This window comes from Nesoenas mayeri (assembly GCF_963082525.1).
Source record: "Nesoenas mayeri genome assembly, chromosome: 12".
In the NCBI taxonomy this organism is placed as follows: Eukaryota; Metazoa; Chordata; class Aves; order Columbiformes; family Columbidae; genus Nesoenas; species Nesoenas mayeri.
In genome coordinates, this window is record NC_137547.1 from 13772106 (window position 1) to 13786796 (window position 14691).

General features: G+C 53.8%; 2 protein-coding genes across 2 annotated transcripts in view; both read right to left on the reverse strand.

The window, feature by feature from the left end:
* VAC14 (VAC14 component of PIKFYVE complex) overlaps positions 1 to 12745 on the reverse strand; it is a 60890-nt gene extending 48145 nt beyond the window's left edge. The window contains exons 1-10 of the mRNA XM_080351807.1: positions 12623 to 12745; positions 9164 to 9314; positions 7443 to 7610; positions 6767 to 6829; positions 5620 to 5727; positions 4965 to 5074; positions 3685 to 3791; positions 2706 to 2840; positions 2278 to 2430; positions 780 to 840 (exon numbers count right to left, since the gene is read on the reverse strand). Of these exons, the coding sequence (XP_080207933.1) occupies positions 780 to 840; positions 2278 to 2430; positions 2706 to 2840; positions 3685 to 3791; positions 4965 to 5074; positions 5620 to 5727; positions 6767 to 6829; positions 7443 to 7610; positions 9164 to 9314; positions 12623 to 12726 (1160 nt within the window). The 5' untranslated portion in view covers positions 12727 to 12745. The remainder of the gene's footprint in view (positions 1 to 779; positions 841 to 2277; positions 2431 to 2705; positions 2841 to 3684; positions 3792 to 4964; positions 5075 to 5619; positions 5728 to 6766; positions 6830 to 7442; positions 7611 to 9163; positions 9315 to 12622) is intronic.
* Positions 12746 to 13010: 265 nt separating this feature from the next.
* Positions 13011 to 14691, reverse strand: part of HYDIN (HYDIN axonemal central pair apparatus protein) — a gene marked incomplete at both ends in the record, with an annotated part of 136703 nt that continues 135022 nt past the window's right edge. The window contains 2 exon segments of the mRNA XM_080352011.1: positions 13011 to 13487; positions 14003 to 14227. Of these exon segments, the coding sequence (XP_080208137.1) occupies positions 13011 to 13487; positions 14003 to 14227 (702 nt within the window).

A 14691-nucleotide genomic window follows, 5' to 3' on the forward strand; every position in this document is an offset into this window, starting at 1 on the left:
GATAAGATATTGGGAGAAATTGTGCTGGGCATGGAGCTGCTCTCTGCTGGCATGGGGGTGAGTAATGCCCCGCAAGGCAGGCAGGACAGGCTGGCAGCAAATGCTGCCAAGATCTGACACCCCTCACCTTCCAGCAGTTGGCGCCGGACAGCACGGCCCCAGGCGCAGTCCCACAGCCATGGTGGGCTGCTAGGAACGCAGCGCAGGGGGCTACGGGGCCCAGAAGCAGGGTCAGCACCTTCCAGGCTCTTCTGCCAGCCCTAGATGGTTCACATATCACCTTTCCCATGAGGTCTCTGCACCTCTGGCAGACCAGCATACCCATTCCTCTTGGTCCCTCTGCAAAGTGCCTCCTATTTTGGCCAAGACAGAACAGCCATAACCAAGACAACCATCCACCTTACTCTATCTTTCAGCCAGAGTGCCCAGCCATGGGGGCTTGAAGACAGGCAAGGTGCAGGACTCTGAGTGCACAGACACTCATTGCCTCACCAGACCTCCCTGGGGGGCTCTGTAAAGTCTCCTGGGAGGGGCAAACACCTCAGTTTACCATAACGTCAAGACATTTTGATGCAAATGCATCAGAGAGAAGCAGTCAATGCCCAGAGCATCCCCAGTCATCCACTCCACTGTGAGCCAGGAGACCCCTACTGCTTTCCAGCCCAGACTATCCTTCCCCAAAGCTTTGTCAAGCGTCTGTCAGTCGTTGTCCGCACCCTGAGAATCTATCCCTTCTTCCATCCACCCCAAGCCCCTCCAAAGCAATGAATGGACCCTACCTGGTCACAGTGAAGACACTGCTGTTGCTGAAGTTGGAGTCACCAGATGCATCCAGAGAGCCTGGGGGCAGATATATTAGAGACACAGTTAATGGGATGGCAGGGAAGGTGGAGAGCAGTACTGGGAGGCTGGAGAGCTGCATGACCTTCTGCGAAGACATCACCAGCCATCATTCGAAGGTCCAGGAACCCTGAGAATCCCTTCTGCCAGCTTTTCACACTCCTTGTCAAACTCTTATCCACTGATAAAGGTATGGGATGAAGTTGGCACAGGACTGCACTTATCCAGCAAAACGTGGGCTGCACAGGTTCAGACCTCCGCCCCAAACTGGGTCTCCTCTGTAATGGAGACCCAGACACATCCTTCTGAGGGTTTCAGCCATTCTCAAAGAAGGAGCTCAGACCCACAGAGCTGCCTTCCATCATCCAGATTTCAATGCCTAGAGATACTGACACAAGCACAGCAAAGGCTGAAATCCAGCCCAGGACATTTCCACCTGGCAAGCTCTCCTGTGGCGTGACTCCACATGGAAGCCAAGTGACTCAAACAGCTTTTCAACCTCTGCTCTGCTCTTAAACCGGCTCTTACAAGCACAGTGACAAAGCACAAGAGGATGAACTTGACTCTTCATGCCCCCTTGTGCCAACGGCCTCAACTCACACGCAGTGGCACCGCCACATCAGCACAACCGGGAGCAGAGCCGAGAGCTGGCGATGCAAAAGCGTCACAGGTTTGTCTGCTCCCGCCTGATTCGAGGTGCAATCTCGCCCAAAGGGGCAGAGACTAAAGCAATTCAACTTTCTGTTGATGCTTCAAAGTACTTTTGCAATAGATTTTAATAAAAGGAAGTATCCTCAGGACAAATAGAGAAAATGTTTTGCTGCTGGGCTACGGCACTAAGTTTTTCCCCTCTACCCCTTCCAAAAAAGACTGCTGCATTGGCCGGGAATCGAACCCGGGCCTCCCGCGTGGCAGGCGAGAATTCTACCACTGAACCACCAATGCTGCCTGCATGCTGCCTGCATGCTGCCTGCATACTGCCTGCATGCTGCCTGCATGCTGCCTGCAGGCCCTGGCTGCCTGCTCCTGCCTGTCTTGTCTGCTGCCCCACGCGGGTCCCTGCCTCCTCATCTTCCACCTGCCTGCTGTTGCACAATAAAACCCTTCGGCCTTTTAACTCCCCACTTCGCGCTCCCCCTCATGGCAGGATTTTCCAAAAGCCGCTTGTAGAACTCTTTCAGATGAGCAGGGGTGTGAATGTGCAGCCCTAGAAGGATAAAACGGATGGGCCCAGGTGATTTAAATGTTACACATATTTCACATGCCTGGACAACACAGATGTGCTAGAGGGAGCATTTAGTCATCCCAGGACAATAGCATCAGAGGGATGCTAGGAGGCAAAAGTTGCTGTTGTTTTCAGGCATTGGTCCACTGAGACCTTCTCCATTTAGTGTCTTCTTACTTACTCTTCCAGGGCTCAGCCCAACAGGGACTCACCGCTGGATGCTGCCTCTGTCTTAGAGAGGGACTCCTGCGAGGTAGGCTCTGCCGGTAGGGTCATTGACTGCTTGGTCTCATCCATTTCATCATCCTCTGGGATGACCAGCTTCATCAGGCTCTGGTTGCACACATTCGCCACCTCCTTGATGTCTGAGCAGAGCACTGTAAGGAACACACAGTCCCACACATGGCCAGGTGCCACATCTGGTCAGCCACGGAGAAGCCACGGCAGCCACACCACCCCAGCCCAGCTACTGCAACTCCCTCCTGTCCAAAGGACCAGTGTGGGTTTTAGGTCTCGGTGGAGGGACTTCTCCTGGCCATCTGCAGCCACACAGCTGGCCCTGTGCCCCAGGGGCAGGAAACAGGAGCTTCCCTGCAAGTTGCTGTAGCAGGAATGGGAGCAGCTCTGAGTGCAAGGATACTCTTCTTGCGATCGTCGTAGGAGAGACACGGCAGGACAGCGGTCAGGATCCCCGAGGAGTAAGGCAGCATCACCCGGCCAGCCAGCTGGATGAACTCCCTCATCCAGCACATGGCTGTCAGCTGGATCAGGTCATCTGCAAGACATGGGACAAAAAGGTGAGGAAGGGGACAGCACTGGCACCTGAGCCAACTCCACAGGACAAGGACCACTGCAAGCAGAGAGCTGCCTCTGCTCCATCCAGAATGACCCTAGTCCAGGACACTCTAGTCCTAAAAGAGCTAGACAAGACCCGAATCTGCAGTGACGTTGAGATTAACCACAATCATTAGGTTTCAGAGTTAACCCAGTTTGATCCATAATCTGGTTTTCATCGTTTGCCAAGATTTCTGTCAAGCTTCTCGATACACAAGGATATTTCCTCTGTCACACCCACAGCAGTTACATGTCTGGGTCAAGCATCAATCCTAGAGCTGGGCTTTTATTAACCTCCCCAAGTTCCAAAAAAGGGAGCACAGCTGGGGCAGTCAGCTGATGCAAGGCCAGACTTGGGACTTAAAGAGCAGTTTAAGCTCAATAAGCACCGTAACCCACTGCCATTGTCTGCACAGCACTAACACAAAACACCAGACACGTGGTGCTTACCCATCCTGCTAACATACCCAGTGCCATCAGAAGTTAAAATAAACCCCTAAGGAGACTCTTCTATATGTGCTAGGTATCCACAGGTGCCCTCCACAGCCAGATATTTTATCTTTAAGCACCTCTGGTTTGATGGGTTGCCAGACCTGTATTTGAGACTGAGGAATCAGTAGTGCCAACTGCAGGAGAGCTGCCTGTCTCCTGTTTCAGCAATGTTTGCGTGCATGATGACAAAAAAAGGGCAAGTGGGCAAAATAGTGGGAAAACTTCTGGCCTGGACCAGTGGCTGGCACCAGAGACTCCGAAGTGGATGCTGAAGCTCAGTCCTGTGCACTCACCCGCCGCCTGGCAGTGGATCACCAGGATATTTGCCATTTCTGCAAATTTGACACTGGAGGGATTCTTCTTGATCTCCTTGAGGAATTCCCCGAGAGCCACCTCGCACCTGCAGAGAGGCAGAGCAGCTGGTCAGCACTCTAATAGCACGAAGGGAGAAGTTACAGAGACCAGGCTCCTACACAACCACATAGAAAGGATGCTCGTGGCATGACATGTGTCTATGCACAGAGGCAGGAAGGACAAGGCTGACAAGCTCGCCCTACCCCAAGGCAGAGACTGTGCACAGCTGTGAGGATGGAAGTCATGACTGCCCAGAGCTCCTGGCACCTTCCCACAACTCCCCATAAGCCACACAGGCTCTGCTGAGGAAAACATGAGCCTGGGACGGGGAGAAGAGAGGGGAGCAGGGCGGCTGATGATCCTCAAAGCTTCCGGTGCTTGTTCCTTGACATGTGGACATGGGGAAACAAAACAGTGGGGAGGATCTAGTAGGGTTTGGCAGGGGGATAGTCCCAGGCCAATCTCAACCACTGACTTGTGCCCTACAAAACAGGTCCAGTTCTTCTGTCCTCTCTGAGAACACCCAGCCACTCCTTTGCTTCAAAATGCCTCTGTCTTGAGACCAGCAATGGATATGAGGGGCAAGCTCGCAACAAGGAAGAAATTTTTTTACACTGAGGGTGGCGAAACACTGTCCCAGGTTGGCCAGAGAGGCGGTGGATGAACCATCCCTGGAGACATCCCAGGCCAGGCTGGACGGGGCTCTGAGTAACCTGATCTGGTGAAGATGTCCCTGCTCATGGCAGGGGTTGGGCTGGATGGGCTTTGAAGGTCCCTTACAACACAAACTATGCTGTGATTCTATGTTACTGCTCGCTTCTCTTCTGCACCCCTCAGCTCTAACTTGCTGAGGGAGGCTCGTGTGCTGTAAGATTGTTCCCAGAGCTCATACCCCATCCCAGCAGCACACGTGAGCCTCTGCAGCTGTGATACTGGGTGCAAGGGCTGGGAAGGCAACAGCTCAAGCAAGTCAAAACAGTTTGTCTCCCAGCACAAACAGACCATGGTCTCCACAGCCACTCCAGCCACAACAAGCCAAGGTAGGGAGGTCCTTGTCAAGGACACTTTGATCCACCAACCCAGCCATCCAGATTGCTTTGTCTCCCACCACACACATGAGGTTTCGCTGCAGTTATACAGAAGAGTTGCAAACAAAATAAGAGGGTGATGGAAAGTGACCAAGACACAATCCGTGGACCCAGGCAGCCTCCACACTCACATTTTCCGTATCTCCTTGCTGTTGTCTCCCAGGATCTGGAAGAGCCCATCTAGGATTTCTGGCAGGTAATCCAAGAGGTTGATGTCAGGCACAGACTCTAAGACCAGGATCTAGCTCAAAGGAGGAATAAGAAAGAAGAGATGAATTTTGGAGAAGCTAACTAACATCAGCAGCACAAATCTGGTGCGAGACTGAGGAATTCAGAGGTGAGCTGTGTGGGACGGGGAAGGACAAGAGAACAGCATGGAGTTGCCCATCTTGCAAAGAAGCTGGGCTAGTACAGGAGGCAGGTGATTGGTGGGGTGACAGAAACTGGTCTGGCACTGTCCCTTGGGAGACTGTCACCTCTAGACCATGGTGTATCTATTTATACAAACAACGCTTTGACTGTATTTTCTAAATTCATGTGCAAAGTCAGGTTGGTAGAAGCACAGTATGACATCCCTGCAACTGAACAGCGAGATGACAAGGACCCGTTGTTTTAAAGGAGCAGTGAAAACCTCTACTGGCTTAAAACACCTGCCTACGTACATTCAGGTGCCTCACCTCACACACCACTGTGGGTATGTGCGGTTTAGCCAGACACAGGATGCTGACAGATCACGGTATTTTGGAGTTTGGAGAGGCAGGAACATGTGGGGCCATTCACACCTACCCAGGATATGATGAACTGGCGGGCATACTGGTTGTTGGAGTAAATCCTCTCCCGCAGCAGTGGGATGAAGCCTACCAAGTCAAACTGGTTGCTCTCCGTCACGATGTCCTGCAGAACCCAAGCAGAGGGTGTCAGGCCACCACCCCATGCCCATGCAGCCACCCCCATCCAGCCTTTTTTGAGGCACATGACAGGAAAAAAGATGACGAGCAGTTGATGCAAGAGTCTGTGGGCTGGGAGGCCACAGGAGAAGGAATCACATGGTTTGCTCAGGAGATGAGGCAGGAATTCCCCTCGGGCAGGGACTAACCCTGAGCAGGACCCAGGGGAAGGTTCCTGCCTGCTCCTGTGTGCTAGCCCTGCTGAACGGGACGGGGGGAGCTTCTCTGATTTATCCTCAGTGATACATTGCACACATGAGCAAGGACCCTTGACATAACCATGCGTCTCACGGGCAGGAGAGTCCCCTGGCCTTCCTTTAAAGCTCTTCTTACATGCTTGGTGGATTTTGCTGCATGGTTAAGTCTCTTGCACCAGCGCAGTGGAGCAGATCTCCCAGCAGGAAGGTTTGTAGCTGTTGATACGGAGCCTGCATTAACTGCTGGTCTAGTGAGGAACAAGGGCAGGACCTGGCAGGGAGCCACTCACCTCCGAACAGCAGAAAAGGAACTGGGAGAGCACAAGCCTGTCAACAGGCAGAACAGGAACCGAACCCCCACCCCGACGCAGCAGAGCAGCTCCGCTCATGTTGCTACTCGCTCAGGCAACGGACGAAAAGCAGAGGAACAGCCCTATTATTGCCTGAGACAGGGCTGCAACCCTGCTTGGATTAAAAACCCCATTTCCCCAGACACCCAGCTTACAGGATCTGAATGCAGATGTGACATCCACCACCACCTTTTCCTGATGTCCAACCTAAACATCCCCTGGCACATCTTCCTGTCATTCCCTTGGGTCTTATCACTGGATCACCACTAGCCCCTCAATTTAAAAGACTACAGTTGATGAGAAAATTAAATGTTTTGACAGTAGCGACAGGACTGAGCTGGGATGGTTTTAGCAGCTGCAGACTCGGGGACCGACACGTCCCCAGCCAGGACGTGCCTGCAGCCTACAGCAAGGCTTCTCAGCTGGAGAGGAAAAATACCTTGAGAAGCCGATCGAGGAGCTCAGAGCCACTTTTGACGTTTGGGTCAGGATCAGCAGCCAGCTGTGAATGACAGAAACAAGAGCCATTGCAGCATCACAAGGACAGACACAGACAGGTCCCTTTATCTGCAATTCTTCATTAGGCTCCAACAAATTGTGCTGAGAGACTCCCTGATAGAGATATCAAGCATCCATCACCTCCCCCAGCTACGTAGGTTTTCATGGGCCAGCAGCCATGCTCTCAAGTGGCAAAGAAATAAAAGTTTCCAGTGAAAAGCTGCAAAGATAGGCACATATAGACATGGTTTCAGTCCTACAGACACAACAAAACCATAGAGCTGCAGAGCCACTTCGCCTGCAGCAATCCTGTCAGCTTTATTTCCTAACAGCACTCAACAAGAAGCAGGAAAATCCATCCTGGAGATGAGGACAGAGAACAAGGTATCTTACAGTGAACTCCAGCCCCCACAACATCAGTGGCCACTGTTGCTGCTGCAGAAACTACCTATTTGGTCCACCAGACCTGCCTGGGTCACAGCAAACCAGTTTCCTTGGAATGATGACCTTGGACAACTTGGTTGGTTTGACCCAAAGACGAAGAGGACCAGGGAACGAGCCTTAATTCTCTAGTGTGGGACAGAAAAGCACACTGGGGTTGAGAGGAAGGTTCTTACCTTGCTGAGGCCATCAAAGAGCACATTGAAGTGTGGGAGGACGGAGCCCCTGGCCACCTTGACGATGTTGTAGAGGGCCTCGCAAGCGTAGTACCGCAGCCGACTATCGGCATCGTTGAAACACGTCAGCACCGGCTCAATCAGCTCCTTCAGGTAGAGCCCAGAGTCCTGGTGGACAGGAGGAGATTGGTGAACTAAGGACCAAGCCACAGCGAGAGGGAATAGATGGTGCTGCCCTGGAACATACTCTAAAAATTCAGGCCCATCACAGCTTAGTGCTCCTCAGCTGGACAGGATTTATTAATGAACTTTGAATTTTATTATTGAAATTATTGACTCTGCCCACGAGCAAATATAGTCATCAATGAGGCCAACACCCCAGCCTGAAAGACTTTTGCTTAAGGATTCACCAGCACAGCAGGAGTTTCAGACAAACTAAGAGCTGGAGGCAGGAGTTTAACTTGTTTTGAAGTCAAAAAGCCCTACTTTGGGGACACAGGCTGGCATTTCCTGGGTGTCCAGCAAAGGAGATGGTAAGAAAATCAACAGTGCACAGACTAGCAGATTAAAGAGCTGAACTCCAAGTCCTATTAGTGCCCCTCAATGCCACCTAAAGCAACTCCTCCATCCCTCAGCGCGCCTGTTCCTGTGCTGTGCAGGAGAAGGTGGGTAACATGCAGAGCAGGGCTTTGCTCATCCCAGGGAGGAGGATTTTGCAAAGAGATTCTGTATTTGTACAAGAGGATGAAGACAGGAACGCTGCTCAGAAGCCCCCAGCTGCCAACGTAAAGGCAGGCAATGTAAAAGACATCAGGCTTCAAAGAATCTACTCAGACTGACTGTGACTCTCATTAGAAGGGGAATGATTTAAAATCTACCTGATAGCTCTTCCAACAGGCACAACCTGCTCTGCTTTCTTTGACCTACACTTACTATAGACCAAAGCAACTCCTTCCCTTGCAGGCACTTTCAAAACCCAACCCCACGGTTTAACTCAAAAGCCTGATGGAGCCGTGAGCCTGCAGAGTCTGTGCTCCCCACCACGAGGGCCTGGATGCTCTTGTCCAGTTCAGAAAGCAACTTACTGAGCTTGTTCTTATTAACTAGAGAAAAGTTACGGAAAAAGACCCAATCAGGACAGAAATCAGAGGACTTTCGATGCAACAGCATAGATATAACCCCTCTAGAATAGGACCCAGCAATCCATGCATTCAGCAGGTAAAACTTCCGACAAGCCAAACAAAAAACTACTTGTTCAGGCTAAGGCAGCTTGATATCTTATGCCTCTTGCTTATTTGGACTATGACTCTGCTGCTGTTCAGCCCATAAATTAACCCCACTTCCCAGAGGCCCTGACTGCACTGTTGGAGTCAGCTGAGCTGGGGGTGGGAGATGGAAAAGGCTGCACCTTCTTTCAATGCTGTTAATGGAAATTAATACTTGATCCACTGAGTTCAGTCCAGCTGCTGGAGACACAGGATGGACAGATGCGCTTAGACCGCGCTTAGGGAGCTGCCAAGATGCAATCCAGACCAGAAAGTGCTCCCGTGCCCAAGGATGCGGCTGGGTGCAACGGGGAGACTCAAACACAACCCAACCACACACTGCAATGCAGGGAGGAAGCTGGGGGCCACCAACCCGAGTCTCCCCATCACACTGACCCAGGAGAAGCTGCTGTTCTCCCACTGCAACCCGTACAAAAAAATCCCACTCACACCTACCTTGCCCAGGGCAATGGAGCAAGCGGCCAGGCCAATGAGCCCCCCTTTCCGGCTGTGGGGGTGCTGCGAGAGAGCGAATTCCTGCGACAGGATCTGGATCACATGTTTGATCTGAGATGTGTTGTTCTGAGCCACAAACTCTCGCACCAGCCTGAGGAGAGAAGGGGGAAGCACCCAGCCAGCTTTAGCTTCTGCCAGATACAAACGCTCGGGTGCTGGCTCCCCGTGGCTGTCAGAAAGAGCGGTTCTCAGCCACAACAGGCACCAGAAAAAGTAATACTAAAATGGGGAAGGTTGAAAGAACCCACAAGTGAAACCAGAGCTCTCCTCTCCTCCCTGCTCACACCCAGCAGCCACTCGCTGCCCCCCTGCTGCTCCCAGCCTGCAGCCTCCTGCACCCTCCACCAGCTCCCAGCCCAGGACAGGCTCTCCAGGGCCCCCCAGCAGGGCTGCGTGCTTGCAGAGAAGAAGTCACAAGGTTTTTAAACACCCTCTCCAACAGGGCAGGTTATGAGTCGTTTACCTTCGACATGGCATAAGACGGCAGCAGAGAAGCGCTTGGCATGCCTAGCACCAAGATTTTGGACCTTTCCAGCCACCCATGCATCGCCTCAGCTGATATTCCATATATCGTATGTACTCTTATATAGCACAAATCTTAACAAAAGCAGACGAAGCTTCTGCATGCAATACCTGCTCCTCCCTAGGAACTTGTAGCTCGCTACCCAAAAGTAATTAACACATCAGCAGTGCTTATACAAGAAGACCTGTAACCCCGCTCCTGCCTTTGCAACCGCTTCAAGGTCCCAGGTCACCCAATCAGCCCTTCAGCCCCAAGTGTCCCTGCAACAGAGCCACCAGCCAGCTGTGCAGCCAGCTGTGCAGGCAGTAGCACACAGCTGGAGCATTGGTGGTTCAGTGGTAGAATTCTCGCCTGCCACGCGGGAGGCCCGGGTTCGATTCCCGGCCAATGCAACGCTATTTTTTCCTCTTTTTTCTTTAGCTTATCCACAGCATGGAGCTAGGCATCTCAAAATCTCAGCCCAAATAGGAATCTTTACCTTAATCTTTGATGAACATGCAAAAGCTTCTGTTACTTAACTCCACGCAGTGATTTTTTTTGGCACTATACTGAATCTCACACTGCTCTCTCTCAGACAACTACCACAAGCCAGTCACCCACTTCATAATTCCCCCAAAGCAAATAACACCAGCTCTGTTCTCACCCTGCAGCTGCCCCTTTACTCCCTGAGACTCAGCCCCCACTTGCTCTCCCCCCTCCAAAGCTGAGTTCTGCCCGACCTGCTCTCACAAATTGCTGCCTTAGGGCAAATGGCTCCATCTCCAGTCCTACTCCAGCAGGAGAAACACACTAAGTTCAAGCAGCACAGACTGCCAGGGTGATCTTTTATTGCCTAGATTTAACAAACAGAGCTTTGTTTGAACAGGAATAACTTTACAGACTTCCTTCAAAAGTTTAAAGTGCTTGGAATTTAACTAATGAAGCAAAAAGCAGCAAAAATCAATGTACGGTGTCAGAGGGTCTGCAGGCAATGAGAGCTGCTCCCATGTTACAAGCAGAGAACAAGGAGGTACCTGAGCTGAGAGACAGCGAGACACAGGAGGGAGGCAGAGAGACATGAGAGCTGATCTGTGATGAGTTTAAACTGATCTAAACCCATGTATCTCAGAAGGAGTTAGCCCTTACCTTCCTCCTCCTCATACCCTTCCCAAATCAGGTTCCAGCTCAATCAGTTGAACTGGCTGAACCCAAATCAGACTTTGGTTGGTATAAGCCAAGCATGAAACCTTAATTCTGGGGCAGAATAAGTTGGAGCAGAGCTGCTTGGATAAGGGGCATCATCTCACAGAGCAGCAAAGGGACAGGTACCGAAGCTGTGAGGAAAGTGTGGGGCACCTGCGACAAGCCACCTTTAAGAAAATATTCTTGCGAAAAAGAGAAAAAATGAGGAAAAGGTAAACATGTGGAACAGAAAACAGAACTAGATGTGTTGAGCTTTGTACCTGAGCAAACACTTACCCTGTCCCAAAAGCCATTCTGCTCTGCTGGCCACGTACACCCACATGGAACCTCCAACTTCAAGGCCCATGGTTCCCACCCCACATCCCTCCCGTGTCTCCTGGCCAAACCTCAGCAGAGCAGCTCTATCCCCAGTCACTGGCTGCCTCGAGTGGTTGCTGTAGCCACATGTCCCACCTTGAATTCACCATCCAGCCCAGATTGTCACCCTCAGCCCCGTGCTGGGCTGCCCCTGCAGGGGATGCTTTGGGTCGCCCACATGAGCTAAGCCATCAGGCAGTGCCCAGGGATGACACAACCCAACCCAGGCAAAGCCATGGAGCAGAGCAGCAAAGAACACTCAGACCAGCACCGTGAGAGTGAGAAAACACACAGAACGTGTACAGACAACACTAGAGGGGGCACAGCCATGCCAGCAGACCTTGGCTGGGATGCTCTGAAAGGCCTGAGCTGTGCTGTAACAGGAGATAAAGGAAACGCTCAAAGAACAGGGGTGACAACAGGGGGTGACAGCAGGTGCTTTCCACCTCTGCAGCTGGGATGGAATGTGGGACAAGCTCAGGAAAGACTCAGGGGACAGGCAGGATGGCACCATGAAGTGACAGACCCCAGCTGACACAAAATTGGTGCTGGATGATGGGCACGGCCACCCCAACACCAGCCTGCTGCCTGGTGGGACTGTTGTGTCCCCTACGCCATGGCCAAGGCTGGGCACAGAGCCACCACCTCCGCTGGTGTCACAGAAGAGCAAGAGCTGAATTTCTGGTGGGTTTCTAAAGTTATGCTGCTCATGCATTTATTTCACAAGGTGCTATGCAATAGCACCTGGGTCACACCGGGTGTTCTGCAATGGGTTCCCCAGCACCACTCCCACCCTAGCATACATCCTGTACCAGTGGGTACCAGAGGGTCCCCATCTGCACCCCAGAGCTGACGGGCTCAGAGATAAACTTCACTGACTGGTGGTACAGGGCTGGGAGACGTGGAGACATGGGGAGAGCCCCTCCTGCCCGGCACCGTCCCTGGCAGGGGCACCGCGGCACCCGCGTCCCCCTCGGGGCTCCCGGCCCCACACACCCTCCCGGGCTGCAGCCCCCGGGTCCCCCGGGGCGACTCCCTTTCTCCAACCCCCCAGCTCGCACTAAAGTGACCCCCTTCCCCCAACTCTCCGGGTCCCGGCAGTACGGCCCGGTCCCCCGAAGCCGGGCTGGTCCCCTCTCGTGGCCGGAGCCCCGGTGCACAGCGGGAGCCCCCACCCTCCCCCAGCATCCCACGCCGGCTCTCGCCACCCTGGAGCCGCCCCAGCCCTCCCCAGGGTGCTGGACCAACCTCCCCCCTCCCAGCCCCGGTGCGCTGGTGCAGCCCAGAGCGGCACCGCCTCCGTTCTCCTCCCGTTACCGGCACCCCCCGCCCCTCACTTCTCGATCTCCAGGGCCGCCACCTTCCTCTTCTCGTACAGCTTGTCGTTCAGCGCCCGCACCACGCTGGGCGCCAGCGGCGCCAGGTCCCGCTCCGCGTTCATGGTCCCGCCGCCCCCGGACCCGCCGCCACCGGCGGCCACGTGACCCCGCCCGGCCGGCCCGCCCACGTGACGCCATCCTCAAACCCTTCCGCAGCGCCCCCGCGCGGCGGGGAGGACGCGTGCCGCACCCCGCTCCGCCGCCAGGGGGCCCCGCCCCCGATCGGGCCCCTTCCCAACACCTCAGCACCCAGCTTTATTCCAAAGAGAGACTTTAATTACCCCCTCGCTCAGTTAATTAACAAACTCCCACAGGGAGGGGCAGCTTCACCCACAGCTCCCCTCAGTCACTTCTGAGAGGGGAGGCCCCGGAGGTAATAGACCCAGCAGACCCCCACACCCCCCGGGCAGGACACCACCATCTTGCTGGAGACAGGACCTCCATCAGGGGCTCCCCCACCCTCGAAGGAGACGGTGATGAAGATGTTTTTCTTGGGACGCAAGCTCTCAGGGGCCCTGACGGTGAAGGCCGGGTGCTCCACCGTGTACTGGAAGGCCATGGGCTGCAGGAAGACGTTTTTGAAGGGGATAGAGGCGGTGCTGCCAGCCTTGATGGAGAAGGGGCCCTGGGGGGCGGGTGGGAGGGCGAGGCCGAAGAGGGGGATGCTGTAGTCACCACCAAGCAGGGAGGAGAGCTGCAGTGTAGCCCGGGTTTCACCCAGCTGGTAGGGCTCATAAGTCACCTCCACGCTCACCTCTGAGCCCCCGGGGCTGGCAGGGGGTACACTGATGGTCTTCTCAGTCTGGAAGTCAACACAGTTGGTCTGCACAGGAGGGAGAGAGAAGAGACCGTGGAGGGAGAGAGAAGAGACCGTGGAGGGAGAGAGAAGAGACCGTGGAGGGAGAGAGTCACCTTAGCAGAGCCACAAACTGATGGTCTCCCACCATCACACTGGCCAGGGTTCCTTTCCCTTGCCTGTCCCATCCCCACCATACTCTTGGTGAGTCCCCATAACGACTGTCCAAACATGCTGAGTAGGGACAACCCTGCATCAAACCCTAAGAGACTTTACTGCTAGAGCTGGGGTTTCAGGTGAAAACCATGGTACCTGCAAGAGCAGCTCCAACAAGGCCAGAGAAGGGTCTGCATGTGAGGACAGTCCAAGTGGGGACAAGCCCAGCATTGGTGTGAAGAACCCATGGCTCACACAGCCACCCCAGCTCTGCCAGACCAAGCTAAAGGGGCTTCCCCAAGCTAGAGGGGATCCCTCAATGGGAAGGGCTGATGCTGGCCAGATGAGCTGCTTCCCAGTAGGAGCCCAGGGCAGGCTGGGGTTACCTGGAGGAAGTAGTCAGTCTTCTGTCGGGCATAATTAACTATTTTGGTGGTGATGGTCTGACTAGAGCCAAGCATGGTGGAGAAGTAGAGAGGCTTCTCAGGGTTGCTCACACTAGCTTTCAGGTGCAGGTTGTAGTAGAAACAGCCCAAGTCGATGCTCTGGAGAAGCAGGCGCCCAGTGCTCTCACCCGCTTTCAGGGGCTGGTACTCCAAGACAAGATCAGCCTGAGGAGAACAAAGGGAAAAGCCATTGGATCAGGAAGAGATGGGGAAGGCAGGACCAGGGGAAATCAGTCCCTGGTGCGCTCACACAGCACTGGAAGGCAGCCCAGCACCCTCCCTCACTTCAACTCTTTCTTTCTGTGGCTGAGCTCTGCTACATGTGGGTGACAGCTCACTTGGGGGACTGTCCCCAACAAGCGAGAGCCCTCCAGCACTATCCCAGAAGCTTTCCACCCTAAAAGGCCCTTATACTCCCTGAGGGCACAAAATCCAGGCTGCAAATGCCCTCCTGGTGGGGTGAGGCAGGCCCTGCAGCCACTCTAAACTGAAAACACCCCCAACTAAATAATGAACGTGGCACAGGGACCTGCCATGTGAGGCCTGATGGGACCATATCACAATGGGTAGCACGGCTGATTCCACCAGCACAAAGAAGTGACTCCCACTGGGGATATCCTCACACACTG